Source organism: Pteronotus mesoamericanus, unplaced genomic scaffold (assembly GCF_021234165.1).
Source record: "Pteronotus mesoamericanus isolate MK-2021 breed Mesoamerican mustached bat unplaced genomic scaffold, CSHL_Meso_final scaffold_31, whole genome shotgun sequence".
Classification (NCBI taxonomy): domain Eukaryota; kingdom Metazoa; phylum Chordata; class Mammalia; order Chiroptera; family Mormoopidae; genus Pteronotus; species Pteronotus mesoamericanus.
The window spans coordinates 35,634,894-35,650,308 of NW_026555312.1; the positions used below are offsets into that span (position 1 = coordinate 35,634,894).

General features: G+C 43.0%; 2 protein-coding genes across 2 annotated transcripts in view; one reads left to right on the forward strand and one right to left on the reverse strand.

The window, feature by feature from the left end:
* PSTPIP1 (proline-serine-threonine phosphatase interacting protein 1) overlaps window positions 1-1,919 on the forward strand; it is a 39,001-nt gene extending 37,082 nt beyond the window's left edge. Inside the window, exons 14-16 of the mRNA XM_054592023.1 lie at window positions 116-171; window positions 368-501; window positions 1,620-1,919. Of these exons, the coding sequence (XP_054447998.1) occupies window positions 116-171; window positions 368-501; window positions 1,620-1,751 (322 nt within the window). The 3' untranslated portion in view covers window positions 1,752-1,919. The remainder of the gene's footprint in view (window positions 1-115; window positions 172-367; window positions 502-1,619) is intronic.
* Window positions 1,920-8,816: 6,897 nt separating this feature from the next.
* The window catches only part of TSPAN3 (tetraspanin 3), a 71,295-nt gene continuing 64,696 nt past the window's right edge, over window positions 8,817-15,415 (reverse strand). The window contains exon 7 of the mRNA XM_054592024.1: window positions 8,817-9,667. Coding sequence (XP_054447999.1) covers window positions 9,575-9,667 — 93 coding nt within the window. The 3' untranslated portion in view covers window positions 8,817-9,574. The remainder of the gene's footprint in view (window positions 9,668-15,415) is intronic.

The window sequence follows — 15,415 nt, forward strand, 5'->3', positions numbered from 1 at the left end:
AGGGAATGTCACAAATCACTTCTGTGCCTGGAGGCTGGGGGCGGCACTAGAGCTCTGAGGACTCCCTGCCTCATCCCCTCCTGCAGGACCTACCTGCTTTCTTCCCTGTCCCCAGGTTCTCTGGGCTGCTGCATGGAAGTCCCAAGACTGTTCCATTGGCATCATCTGCAGGTAACTGGATGTGATGTGGGGACCTCCAAACAACTGTGACCCCGGGGTGAAGGAGAACTTTTACAGGCACAAGGAAGTGCTCCCACTGCTGGGGGAAGAAAAGCTAAGCCAAGTGCGGGGACATTCCAAGTAGGGGGGAATCCAGGGGCCAATATCCTATGAAAGGGGTGGGCTCCAGGCCTCACTCTGCTCTCAGCCTCCACAGACACCTTGACTTCCACCCCCAATCAGAATGAGGGTGTCTACGCCGCTGTCGCAGTGCAGGAGGCACCAGGACCCCCAAGCCTGCCAGCCCGGGACTACAGGGCGCTCTATGACTACAGAGCCCAGGTGAGGATCTTGCCCTCCTCTCCTCTCAGGAGGGCACCAGGATGCCCAAGTGTTTTCATGTGCAAGCACATGCCCTGTGAGTGTGCTTGGGTGTGTGTGCCATTAGAACAGTGCCCAGGACTTAGGAGGGGCTCTGTATCTGCTGAGTGAATGTTGATGAAAGGGGTGCCATGACGTGTCTCCCCCTGAATCTGTTCACACATACACACAACGCCCAGGCAGACAAGGGCACTGTGTGTGCTGTCTGTATGGCCATGAGCACACATGCAGGCAGGCTGACAGAACTTGGGCTACCTGCAGAAATGGTCCAAGGGTCAAGCTCTATAACCTCAGATTAGGGCTCTGTTCTCCATGGCCATGGGTGCCAAGAACAATCTACAGCCAGAGTCAGCCCCAAAGTTGTGCTGGGTTTAGTTTCCTGAGGTCCATGGGGAGTGGATAGGTCAGGGAATCACAGGGCAGTTGTGCCAAGATGCCCGTGGAGTCCAAAGTGCTGCTTGCTTTGGGATGAGGGGTGCAGAACAAAACTCACATCCATTTAGAATGAGGCCAAACACCCAGTCAGGACTGGGGGGCAGCATGGCCAACTGCCCTGATGTGCAAAGCCCAATTCCTGATGGGGAAGACAGGCCAGGAGAAGGACTGTGTGTTTGTGAAGGGTTAGCAGAGCTGAGAGAGCATACGGGAGCTCATTAGCAGAGGGGAGGCTGTGTGGCGGGCCCAGAGTGAGAGTGCCCCTTGGGCAACAACATAGTGTACCCACCTGCCCCCTGACTTGCTCAAGCACTGTGTGCCTGAAGCAGAGTGGGATAAGGGACAGCAGGGAGGTGAAGCAGAAAGCAGGGAAGAAACCCAGGTTTGTGGAAAGCCTACAAAGAGAAACCAGGGAGGGTGGGTGGACAGGAGGCCAAGTCCCATGTGTCACATCCTGTGTCTCCAAGGGCTGCCCCAGCCCAGATAGAGAGGCCTTGTCCTGCAATCCTGGGAGGGGAGACATGTCTCAGCTGACAGCCCACCTGGAAGGCAAGCTTGAATTTATGGCTCGGGGTGGAGGTTTGCCCAACCAGACCCTCCCATCAGGCCTCTCCAGCTTGATGCACTTTCATTCTGTCACCAAGAATTCTGACGAGCTGGACATCTCTGTGGGGGACATCCTGGAGGTCCTCCTGGAAGGGGAGGATGGCTGGTGGACAGTGGAACGGAATGGGCAGCGTGGCTTCGTCCCTGGCTCCTATCTGGAGAAGCTCTGAGGAAGGGACAACAGCCCTGACCTGGATCTGCCCTGTCTGTTGGGCCAGCAGTGTCTACATCACTGCAAGGCTGGGACCCCAAGACCAAGCCAGCCCTCCAACCCCATGAGTGCTGGCTGTTTCCACAGCAGTCTCTCCTACTTGGAATAAAGGCATGCATTCTTGCTCCTCAGTCTGAGGACGTCCCTTTCTCTCTTACTCCCACCCCATGTCCGAGTGCTCAACTCAGAGGAGGCAAAGGAGTGGGGGGAGTCTGGGAGAGCAGAGTTGCCCACATGCGGTGAGGCGCTGCCAGGATTGGCTAGGGATGAAGAGGAGCCCTGGCTCCAGTCCCTGGAAAATACAACTGCATGGGAAACACATTCACACTCACGCAAATGGGAAAAGACCACAGGGGTCATGGAGGAGGGACAAGAAGGGGCTCAGAAGAGCTGGAATGGAAGGAACCAGGCTTCCTAAGGTCGAAGTGGAACAGGGGCTCCAACAGGACACAAGGAAGAGAAGACCATCAGGGCCATGCAGGTAGGTTAGTACAAGGAGGAGTCAGGAATGCCTGGAACATTCTACAGATAAGCCAAACCCAGTCTGGGGCAGGAAATAGGATGCGGGTGCACTGGGAGTGAAGGGGCCATGGTGGGGAATCAGGGAAGACAGGCTCACAGGTTTATAGGTCAAGTGATCCTCACTGTCTCCCTGACCCACCTGGGGCCCAAGGAAGCCACTATTGCCTGTGCTGCTCCCTCTCAAACATGGCAAATCCTGCCCAGGCAGGGGTTCAGAGCCTGTGCAGGCTGATCCTGGGCACAGAGGTGGCCATGCTCCCTTTGGTTCCTGATGATCTCAGGCCTTTCTCTCTTTGGACTCAGGCCCTGAAGACAAAACTTCTACTCTGGGCAAGGCCCTGCTCCAGTTATGATTGGCTCCATCCATGCCAAAGGCTTCGGGTGTGGTGTGGGGAGAGAGCCCGTGGGAACTGGTAGCTCCTTGGTCCTGGCCCTCCTGTACTCACCTGTTGAAGCCCCAGAACTCTGCAGCATAACAGCTCAGGGCCAGAGTACTGCAGGGGTGGATGGGAGACATGAGTTCTCCACCAGGCATACCTTGAAACTGTTGAGGGTGTTACTATCCTCTGTAGACCATCTTTCTCTGGGACTGTAAATTACTCTCCTTGTTCATTCACAAACTTTGCCCCATACAAGAGCAAGATAAGTAAAGCCTCAGTCCTTTGCTTTACTCCAGGAGCTCTTGACCCAGTAGAGGGACTAAACAGCCCAGAAAGTCCATGATGACACAGGATGTGCAGATCAGTCCTCAGGCTTCTGGGACAGGTGGCCTGAGGTAAGCCAAGGAAACAGGAAATCTATTCCAAGAGAGGAAAGGGGCTCCTTTCCATACCTGCCTGCTCTGGTAGCCCCACAAAGGGCTCTGGGGTTCATGTGTGCAACAGAGAAGGGAGTAAGGGCCATTACTGGAACTCCTCAGGATTTAGAACTAGAAGAGACTCTGAAAGAACTAATCTGACCTACTACACAATGTTCTCCCTGCCACTCCTGGAGACTGGGCACTGGGCACCCCAGCTGGCTTCAACACCTTTGGTGGCAGGGGCCTCATAACACCCATGAAACCCTGCAGTACACCTGTGGCTTCCCACTGGTCCTGGCTCTGCCTAGACTGCCGCCCACCTGGCAGCCACACAAAGGACCATTCCACATGGCCAGGCAAGTTTCAGATGCCACAGGGGCAAAAAAGACACCTTTGACCAAGCTCTGCCTGAGGAAGAGGACAAGGAGGAACTGCTAAAGGGGGCTGCTCTTGTGTTTACAGAAAGTGTCCATCTTTGTATCCTCGTCTTCATCACTTGAGTAAAAAAGTGGTGTGATTAAGCAATCATGACTCCTGATGCAGGAGAGGGATGGGCTTTCTTCTTTCAGGAGGCAAAGTGCCTTTGGATTGCGACCTCTCGCTCCAATCTCAAGTGTGTGGGCACCTCGTAAGTCTACAAAGCATTCATGCTGGGGCCAGGAAGAGGTGAAAAGGCACAAGGCAGCCTCACAGTAGGGCCCTGGAAGGAGGGCTCTGGAACTGTGGACTAGGGTTAGTCTTCTGCTAGTGTCACCTCCCACTGCTTCCATCAGAGGGTTTGTGGCAGATGGGGCAGGAAAAAGCTTTGGGCCTCTGTAGGGGGGTGGGGGGGGTAGAAATCACACTGAGGTTTAAATCCTTCCTAAAATGTCATTTTCCCTCATAAAGCATATCTTATAAGAGCACTGACCAAATGTCCACACCTGCCCCTAACCCGTCTTGAGGTTTATATGTAGGGATATTTGGAGAGAAAAATATAATCTAATGCTTGGTCTTATACATCCCTGGAGAGAGAGAAAAAAGTCAGTGAATAAAAGCCTGGCTATGAAAATGCTTTCCTGCACTAGAAATGTTACCCCAGGTAAAGACTTGAAGGGCAGCCCCAGAAGTAATTCAGTCAAGGTATTTTGATGGCTTCTGTGTGACTGACCCTGTATTTGATAATGGGGGTGCTAAGATAAAGAATGCCCTCAAAGAGCTCACTGGCCTCAAAAGGAGCACTGTATTGTACTGTCTGACACAAAGTAAAGAGTGAACAGGGCAAGAGAGAGACTGGGAGACCAAACAGATAGAGCTTATCCTACATGGAGATGACAGTGGCTTGTCCGGGAAGTGGCCATTGGGCTGGAGAGCAATTCTGGCAGAAAGGAGATGAGAAGTGATTTCTGAGCTGAACCTTGAGAAGAGGCTGGTGCCCCCAGGCAGAATAGAAGCAGGGCCCAGAAAGAGCTGGCAGCTAAGCAGATTGACCACCAGGGTTAGGTCATGTATGTGCAGCCGAGAGGAAGAAATGACAGTTTTGTATCAGTGCTTATTTATTCTTTGAAAATACCTTGTCATCTTGATTGAGCATTCCATTCGACTGCAAACATTTTTTTAGAAACTTCGGCCTAGATATTTATCATCTCTGACCAGTGCTGGCAGCATCTATGGGCCCCAGGGGGTGATGGGTAATGAATGTTACATAATACAGCCAGACAACTAAAGGATAGAACTGAAAGTAACTCTTGGGTCAAAATTTATTCCAGGGAAAAAATATACAGACACAAATCTAAGATTCACTGCCTCTACAGCTTCCTCCATTCTCTGTGCACCAGGTTGCAACCTCAGAGATAACCAATCTCATGGACAGCATTGCCAACAGAGGATAGTGCCAGAGAAAGAGGGAGTTGGCTTCCGTAGCTGGGTGTATGAATAACTGTAGCCTTCTGCCTGACAGAGGGAAGCATGGCCTCTGTGGTCAGAACATCCGGATTGGAATCCACACTCATGCTTTTTTGTGTGGTCTCAGGAAAGTCACAATTTCTCTGTACCTCAGTTTCATCATCAGTAAAATGAGGGCATAAGCCCTTATGCAAATTGAAACTAGATAGGGAATGTGGTTGTACAACACTGTGAAAGTACTAAATGTCACTGAATTTTTTTTTATTATTGTTCAAGTACAGTTGTCTCCATTTTCCCCCACCACTCCCCTCCACCCCACCCATCTCCACCTACTGCCCTTGATCCTACCCCCACCCCCGGCTTTGTCCTTGTGTCCTTTATACATGTTCCTTGACAACCCTTCCCTTTTTGCCCCATTATCCCCATTATCCCCTCCCCCATATCCTCTGGTTAATGTCAGTTTGTTCTTCATTTCAATGTCTCTGGTTATATTTTGCCTGCTTGTTTGTTTTGTTGATTAGGTTCCCCTTACAGGTGAGATCATATGGTATTTGTCTTTCACTGCCTGGCTTATTTCACTTAGCATAATGCTCTCCAGTTCCATCTATGCTATGGCAAAGGGTAGGAGCTCCTTCTTTGTGCTGCGTAGTATTCCATTGTGTCAATGTACCATAGTTTTTTGATCCACTCATTTACTGATGGGCACTTTAAGCTGCTCCCAGTACTTGGCTCTTGTAAATTGTGCTGCTATGAACATTCGGGTGAATCAGTTCTTTTGATGTTTTGGGATTCTTAGGGTATAATCCTGGCAGTGTAATTGCTGGGTCAAAAGGCAGCTCCATTTTCAGTTTTCTGAGGAAATTCCATAGTTTTCCACAGTGGCTGCAACAGTCTGTATTCCCCCAGTGCACTAGGGTTCCCTTTTCTCCACAACCTCGCCAGCACTTGTTACTTGCTGATTTGTTTAGGATGGCCATTCTGACCAGTGTGAGGTGGTATCTCGTCATAGTTTTAATTTGCATCTCTCTGATGGCTAGTGATGCTGAGCATGCTTTCCTATGTTTGTGGGCCCTCCGTATGTCCTCCTTGAAAGAAGTGTCTGCTCTGCTAAGGTCCTTTGCCCATTTTTTAATTGGGTTGTTTGTCTTCCTGGAGTGGAGTCATGTTGAGTTCTTTATATATTTTGGACATCAAACCCTGTCCAAGGTATCATTGACAAATATATTTTCCCATGTGGTTGGTTCCCTTATCATTTTGCTGATGTTTTCTTTTGCCATACAGACGCTTTTTATTTTGATGAAGTCCCATTTGTTAATTCTTTCCTTTATGTCCCTTGCTTTAGGGGACAAATCAGTGAAAATACTGCTGTGTGGAATATCAGAGATTTTCCTGCCTATGCTCTCCTCTAGAACTTTTTATGGTCTCATGACTTATATTTAAGTCTTTTATCCGTCTTGAGTTTATTTTTGTGTATGGTGTAAGTTGGTGGTCGAGTTTCATTTTTTTGCATGTAGCTGCTTAGCTCTCCCAACACTATTTGTTGAAGAGGCCATTTTTACTCCACTTCATGCTTCTGCTCCCTTTGTTGAATATGAATTGACCATAGAGACTTGGGTTTATTTCTGGGCTCTCTATTCTGTTCCATTGATCTATGTGTCTGTTCTTATGCCAGTATCAGACTGTTTTGATTACCATGGCCTTGTGATATAGTTTGATATCAGGAATTGTGATCCCTTGTACTTTGTTCTTCTTTCTCAAAATTGCTGTGACTATTTGGGGTAATGTGTGGTGCCATATAAATTTTTGAAATGTTTGTTCTCTACCTTCTTCACTAAAATGGCTAATTTTATGCTATGTGAGTTTCACCTCAATTAAAAAAAGTTATTAAAAATTTTAATACCTGACAGTATGTGCATGGAGGTGTTCAATGCAGCAAGGTTGGAACCAATCTGAATGATCATCTACTGTACATTCATTAATCATGGTATTAATGTATCCATCCAGCTAACAAAAAGGAATGACAAATCCTATAGTCTAATACAGAAATAGTACCATACTATGCTGTGAAGGGAAAAAGTGAACCTTGTAGAACAGAATTCAGATAGTAGTAAAGCACAACACAAACACCTGTTTTTGTGTATGTAGAGAAAATACAGTTGACCCTCAAACAACAGGGGTGTTAACAGGCACCAACCCTAGCCATCCACAGTTGAAAATCCGCATATAACTTTTGACTCCCCCAAACTTAACTATAGTCCCTTGTTATCTGTGGCAGATAGGTTCCAGGAACCCCTGTGGATACCAAAATCCATGGATGTTCAAATCCCTTGTATAAAATGGCAAAGAAAAATGCATACAGTCAGCATGCTGCATCTGCAGGTTCCCAAGTGCAGATTGAGAAATACTGTCTTCAGTCATGGTTGGCTGAATCTGTGGATGTGAAACCCAGGGATACAGAAGGCTGACTGTATATATGCATTATTGAAAAAATAATCTGCATATAGGTGGACCCGTGAAGTTCAAATCAGTGTTGTTCAGGGGTCAACTGTAGTCAAAAAGGATATACACCACATCTAAACTTGCTTAAACAATTTTTTAAAAGACAGTAAGACAAGCTCTGATAGATGAAAAGCAAAGACGACAGTAGCAATAAGCACAGCCAGTACAAGGGCCCAGGGCTCCTTGGAGAGATACTGACTCCAGGACTGGGGCACAGTTGGGTACAAGATGAACCTGGAACATCCTGTTATGTCAAAAATTACAGAAATTTTCAAAAAATGGTTGGAGCACAAGAAGCAACTTGAAGGGGCTCCTACCGGCCAAATCTGAAACTGAGTACCAAAAACAAAACAAAGCAAAACAAAACAAAAAAAAGGGACAGTAATGAATTATAAATCATTGAAATAAGGGGAATCCATCAGTCCATAATGAATATAGGTACATAAAAATAAATCACCATGTGAGAAGGGAGGGAGGACAGACTGATAAATGAGGGAAAGTGTTTTATAATCATCATACTCAAGATCGAATCTAAAATTGTAATCATCATAGTAAAGACTGAATCAGCAATGCTTGTTAAATCTCAGGAGAAGTTTGGCGAGGAACAGGATATTTATATGGTCTTAGGAGTATGTCTCCAGAGATTGCTTATGAGCTGGGAGAAAATAGTAACTATCCTGAACCACCACATCCACCTCACTAAGGCCTACTCATGCCCCTCCAATCCATTTTCCCAACCACAGCCCACTCTACAACAGGCCCACTTGTATCACACATGGCTGCCTCTTTCTGTAACTGAAGTCTGACTCTCTACAGGATGTCATTTAAGACCCTAAGGCACCCAAGCTTTGCCACTTCAACCTCTTTTCCCAACCTTGTATTTTAAGCTCCAGGCACAATGAGTTACTAGTAACTCCCTGCAGGCTCCATCCCACTTCACAGTCCTGGTAACCTCTCCCACAAAGCCAATGCACCCACTGGGCTTGGGCCTCTTCTCCAGGATGTTGCCCCTGACCTCTCTGGGCACCTCCTTTGGGCTTCCATTCTTCTGTTACTACAGTCACTGCACTGTATGGAAATTATCTGCTTTTGTGTATGTTGCTGTACTAATACTCCACATGCCTTGAAGGCAAGGACAAGCATCATCATTGTAATCCCAGCACCATGCACAAGTAGATTCTCCATATTTGTGGGATACAGGGGACTGAAAAGCATCTGTGGGTTCTGAAGACCAAGGCCTGTAGGATTTGGCAACAGATATAATTAAAACACATGCAAATCATGATGAACCAACATTTAAAACACTGAAGTACCCTCAAATAATTAAAAACTACATGTTAAGGGGTAATACGGAGTTTATTGAATTAAGAGTTTTCTATTTACAACTGAGATCACAACTACATACTATTTTGCTAGTCTACATGGGTACATTATTTCTAATACATTTAGACTTACAATGAATGGGTTCAATCATCACCCCCCCACACAAATTGTTTTAAAACAGTAGTGCATACATTATACTCCTCCTATAAAGCCAGCTTTGATTGACAACCTCTAGTTTCAAAGATGACTCTGTTTGAAGATGAACCAAGTATGAACACTGTATGATTCTAAAATCAATTTTAGCCATTTTGTACAGCTGCTATTTTATTGGACTATAGTATATATTTTTTTAAAAGGACACTCGGGAGGGGCACCAACTGCTGTTAAGTCCCCTTCCTCAAAAACCCGTTGACCCACATTTGTCCATTGTGAAGCCTAGCAGGACCCAGTGGTACTTCAGTAGGAGGCCAACTGCTGCTGGGAGGTAACAGAAGCAGCCACTCCTTCTTTAATTCCACCATACTACATAACCTGAAAATGGCTCTGAAATTAGTGCTTAAAAACTGAGAGACATAGAATCAGCTAGAAGAGGGGAAAAGAAAGTCATTGGTAGGTAAGTAAGAGGGTATACAAAGAACCAAGCTGCTCTGTCCAACACACGGGCTTTAACTAAATGAACTCTGGAGGCCAAGTGCAGTAGGCCTGTTCAATTATCCTTCCAAATCAGACTAACCAGCTCAGGCTTGAGTTTTGTACTACGCATAGGTTCCACCAGTGATGAGAAGCTCGTAAGCAGGATCTCTACTCCTTCTGCACAATACGATGCATGCACATAGCATGCCCAGCAGCTGTGGGGAAAAAACAATGGAAAAGAGAAGCTAAAAACCCTTATATAGCACAGATATATTTCTTTGTTGGCAATGATGTTTCAAAATCCAGTGTCCTCAAATGATCAAAAAAGCAACAAGAGTAAGAGAAGTAACATTATCTTTTTAGGAACTAAGTACCAAGTTGTACCTTCCCTCACTTATACTTAAGAACAATTTGTGAAACCAGCAAAGAATCAAGGCTACCCTGCTGCCACCCCCACTCTCAGTCTAGACCAGTGCTGTACAAAAAGAACTTTCTGTAATGATGGAAACCTCTGTCTGAGCTGTCAAAGATGGTAGCCAAAAACCACTGCAACAAAGGACTTGTGTTTTTTGTTTTATTTAAATTACTCTAATCTTAGAAATATGTGGTTACTGGTTAGCACACTGGACAGCAAAGTTCTAGAAAGGAAAATTACCAAGACTGTGTGTTGAGGCCCTCGCTGGTATGGCTCAGTGTGTTGAGCACTAGCCTGTGAACTGAAAGGTTGCTGGTTTGATTCCCAGCCAGGGCACATGCCTGGGTTGAGGGCCAGGTCCCCAGATGGGGGCATGTGAGAGGCAAATAATCAATATTTCTCTCTCACATCAGTGTTTCTCTCCTGCTCCTTCTCCCTCTCTTTCCCTTTCTCTAAATAAATATATATATATATATATATATATATATATATATATATACACACACACACACACACACACACATATATATAAAATAAAATCTTTAAGAAAAAAATTTTTTAAAGACTGTACTGAGGAAATTTCAGGCATATGAATTTGGGGGAAAATACACTCTGTAACAACCCACATAACTCAGTACATGAATAGCGCAAAAGTGCTATGGTGGAAAACCAATCCTGACACCAAAAAAATTCTGGTGTAGTTTGGTAGTTTTAAGGTTTCTGTTTCTTTCACAATTATTTATTATTTTCAAAATCCAGGTTTGGCTCAGCGGTATTACACACACATTACTTTGTAAAGGTCACTCCTCCATCATTTTATTTTAATAAGCCCTAATCTTTCTGTAGTAGCCAAATGGAACAGTAATAAAATCATCCCAAGTTATTTTTAATAAGCAAGAATTATTAAACTGGATTAAAAATAATTCTAGAATTTTTGACCTGGCTTCTTACAAATACACAGTAGCAAAAAAAGTAAATACGAGTGAGTTAATTTGCTGTCTTAACTTTTCATTGAGAGTGAACTGTCACAGTCATTTGATTTTAAAAGGCAGGGTCCTCTGCACATATGGGGTCAATCTAATTTCAAAACAATATACTCTACCCAGAAACAGGCACGCACCGAAGTTCGAAGTGGGAGATGACTCATGGGACACACATACGGAGAACAAGGATGTCTTCAATTAGCCTACATTTTATTTGTTCATGATATCTACTTGCTGCTTGAATCCATCAGTTTCATTACATCAGTATTTGCGGAGTGTTTACTAGTGTAAAGCACCTTGCAGACATTTTGAAAGTGGATACTGTTGCAAGTTTACCAAGTTTATTTTAAGCCAATTCTAGACATGTTTAGTGCCAAATTCCTAAAGTAATATATTTCTGTTCATGGTAGAGCAAAACATTCTTAGAACTGCTATAAAAACAAACAATTATGTTTTCAGGTATAAAAACAAACAATTATGTTTCCAGGTAATGTCAAATTTAGCAATAAAAATGTTAAGTTCAGAAACTACTGATTTACTAGGGGAAAAACAATCTCTTTTCCCACCCTACTTCCTTCACATTCCTTTCAACTGGTCAAGTTCTACTAAAGGAGTCAGCATTCTCAAAATGAGGTTTGAAGTAAGTATCACTTCTTTCCTTACTTTTATTTCAATTAAGTCAATGTGTATAAATTTAAAACAATTTTCAAATGCTTGATAAAACCCTACTCATGCTTGGGAATGAGTCTGCTTGAAAACATTAAGTTCTACACAATCAATTCTAATACTCGAAACGTCATCACTAAGTATTACAGGCCCATTTCCAAAGTTTTGGCTATACTGAAATTTCACTGATTATTGAATTTTTCATTAACAGACTTGGAAATATCGTATGAATATTTTCATCTCCAGCGTTATTTCTTGCAATGCATTTTTTCTACAGTATTCAAGTCATGAGAACTAATCTATACATAGTCCACATATAACATCCAGCAACCACAAAATATGATTACTAAACACAGAGGCAAGGAGTGATTACAAAAACGATTAAAGGTTAAAATGTTCTATGACATACTACGCAGGTGCATTATGAGGAAGGACATAGGTATTATTTGTTATACAAGGTTACTGGAGAACTGTACACTGGAAACACCCTTTTCTGGTAAAAATATGGAAATACTTATCAAAAAGTCACTAATACTTTGGCTCCTTAATTTCATGGCTACAATTTTTGTTATAGAGTTTGCCCACACATAGAGATGACATTCACTACTTGCATTTTTAGAACAGCAAGGCTTACATAAATGCCTGTTAATAATGTAGATTAATTATAAAATATATTACCAAAATGAAATACTATGCAGCTATAACCAGATATTAATTTGTTTTTAAGAAATAAGCTCCAAGGTTACATACCATAAGATTCCATTTATATAACATTCTAAAATGACAACAGTTTAGACATGAAGGACAGATTAGTGGTTGCTGGGTAAGGGGCAGATGCACAGGATGGAGATGTGTGCAGTTACAAAAAAAATACCAGATGGTACCAGGCAGGATCCTTGTGATATTGGAACTGTTCAGTATTTTGATTGGTGGTGGTAGATAAAGGAACCTACACAGGTCATAAAATTATACAGAACTGAAAACATACATACAGACATGAGAAACCTGAATAAAATTGGTAAATTGTATCAACGTGTGACTATATAATTATCTAAATTATTTTTAAAGTCGAAGTACAAAATTGCATCCTATAAGCTTCCATTTGCATAAAAAATATATGTGTTTTGCTAACCACAAACTACTTCTGTACGGACATATAGGAAATTGGGAACAGTGGTGGCCTTTTATGGGGGGACTGGAGAACTGGGGTCAAGACTGCAAAGGAAGTTTACCTTTTATTAAATTTGTATTATTTGAAAAAAAATTGTCAAATTGGCACTTTCAATTTAAAAAACCTTCAAAACTTTAACAATTAAGATTAACTTCCTCCAAATTAAAAACAAAAACTAAAATCCTTGGCTACTTAAGAATTAACTTCCCAAGCTTTGGTTAAGTTTCTGAGGAAGAATTGTTTGGAAAAATTTTTTAAAGAATCGAGCCACTCGGTTCTAACTACCTGTGGGTTTGATCTAAAGTGTTAATTGCTTCTGTATTTTAACGAAAAATTAGTAGACAAGAAGCAGGAAGGAAAGGAAATACAGTCTTAACCTCCTTCCTTCACACTTGGCACACAGAACTGAAAAAAGCAATATGGGCTTAGGAAACACTTCTCTTGAAAGTGTGCTCTCAACTACACAGGACATGCCAACTTAATGAGCATCCAAAGACTAACAGGTCCTATTTTTCCCATATTGCCTGTGTAGAGAGCCTTACCCACAACAGAAACCAAACTTTTCAAGTATGAAATTCATAATTAATCATTTGTTAATGTAAGAGGTTGGCTACTCTCAAAGAAGTGAAGTATCTTGTTGGTTAATAAGCTAACAAGATAAGGGGCATAGTAAAATTTTTAAAATGTCATTCTCTCATATTCAAAAACCTTGTTATAATAATTAACTAGCATTTTTCAGGTTTTTCTTTCTTGATCATTTTGGTCTTACTCAAACCTAGCTCATTTAACTAGACTAACGGTTAATATGCCTAAGGGTCGGCAAATGTTTCTTAAAGGGTAATAAAGTAAATATTTGAGGCTTTGTGAACCAGGAGACAAAATGGGTCTGTTGCAACTACTGAACTTCATCACTGTAACACAAAAGCCACAAAGTGTAGCTCACATAAAAAGAGGCGGCGGTGAACTAGATTTGGTACACAGATGGTCAACTCCTGAACTGCAGTCTTTTGTTGGTAAATTAAGCTTATAAGAAAATTTCTTCTTAAACTCTATGCATTAGAACTTCAATGTAATACAGCTTAACAGTTAATACCACAAATCACACTCAAAATCAAAGGAGACAATGCTTAAAAGTCTTGATACTCACACTACCAAAAATCATCTTTCAATCAGTAACATTATCTCAAACTGTATTTACTATGATACCTCCTCTTAGAGCTTCGCCACTTTGGAACCTAAAGGAAAGTGGTAATAATATTTCAGTGCTAGTGCATTGTATATTTTATTCAGCTGAAGTGCCAATAAACTGTCAGGTTTCATAACAGGATTTAGAAATGTAATCTTTTGAGATTAATTCTTCAATTTATAATTGGAGTACAGTGGAGCTGTGGTTCCAGCTTTATTGATAAAAACAAGCATTAGTAGTAAGACATATTATCCTTGCTTCCCCTCATTTTCATGGCCTTTAAAACAAAGGGTATAGGAACTGGAGAATCTCCAAGTGTCTTTCTGGGCCTAACTTTCTCTATCAGGATTAGTCTATACAAACAAAAGCGCTCACTGATCTTTGAACTGTTTCTGCCTTTGCTCAGGTTTTCCATACCCAAGGTACCCAGGCACATCAGATTTTGAATATCACAACTTTGGAACATTTCTATGTACTCTCAAAAAAATAGAAAACATTAGGAAAACTTATTACCCAAAGTAGATTGCTTTTCCTTAAAACAAAAGCTTTTTTTGTTTTTTTAATTTTATTTTAAATCATGTTTATTCTATTACAGTTGTCTCAATTTTTCCCCCTTTGCCCTCCTCCACCCATCCCACCCCGCCCCCCTCTCCCACAGTCAGTTCCCACTCTGTTGTCCATGTCCATGGGTCATTCATTACATGTTCTGTTTAGTCCCTTCTTCTTCTTTCCACCATTGTCCTTCTTCCCCATCCCCTCTGGTCACTTTCAGTCTGCTCCATGTTTCCTTGCCTGTGGTTTATTTTCAAAGTTACTAGAGGTTTTGAGTCTGTGAAACTGAATCCCTGACTCAGTTTTGCTGAACTACAACATCAAATCTTTATCAGCTATCACTAAGTCAGGGTGAATTAAGTGTAAAATGTGTGAACCATGAGAAAGAAGATATGTACTGAAAAGGGCTCCCTGTGGGTAACTGGGCTCAAATTAAAAAAAAAAAAAAAAGCACCTAGCAGCCATTTATACATAGGGGCCTCTCATGAAAACTGTACTTCATGGGAAAAAGCCTGCACTCATCTACCAGCTTCTGCACTGAACTGCCTGCCTGCACTATTTCTCCCATCTGAGCCAGTCCTCATAAAGGAGTTCTTGGAGTCCTATTTCAGCCAAAAGGACTGAGGCTTTCACCATCCAATTAGAGCTATAGCCACTCCCCATCATCTTCACCAACCAGAGTGGCTCCATTATGACCATTAGGAAGGACAGTACCCTTTGGACCCATCAAGATGTGAGGATTTGGGTGCCCTCATTTGCATGAGAATAGATCAATCAGGGATCAGGGTTGAGGGCTTTTGTCTATAGAAGTCAGCTCCCTGTGGCTCTGGGAGCACACTTTCCCTTTCCTCTGAAGGCTGTGTTTCCCCAGCTGAGGTACTGTTCAGAGCAGAGCAGAACAGTGCAGGCCAGAGCAGACTGGGAGGAAGCAGAGCAGACCAGCAAGGAGCAGAGCAGAACTGTCTAGTCAGATAGGGGCCTGGCCCCAGG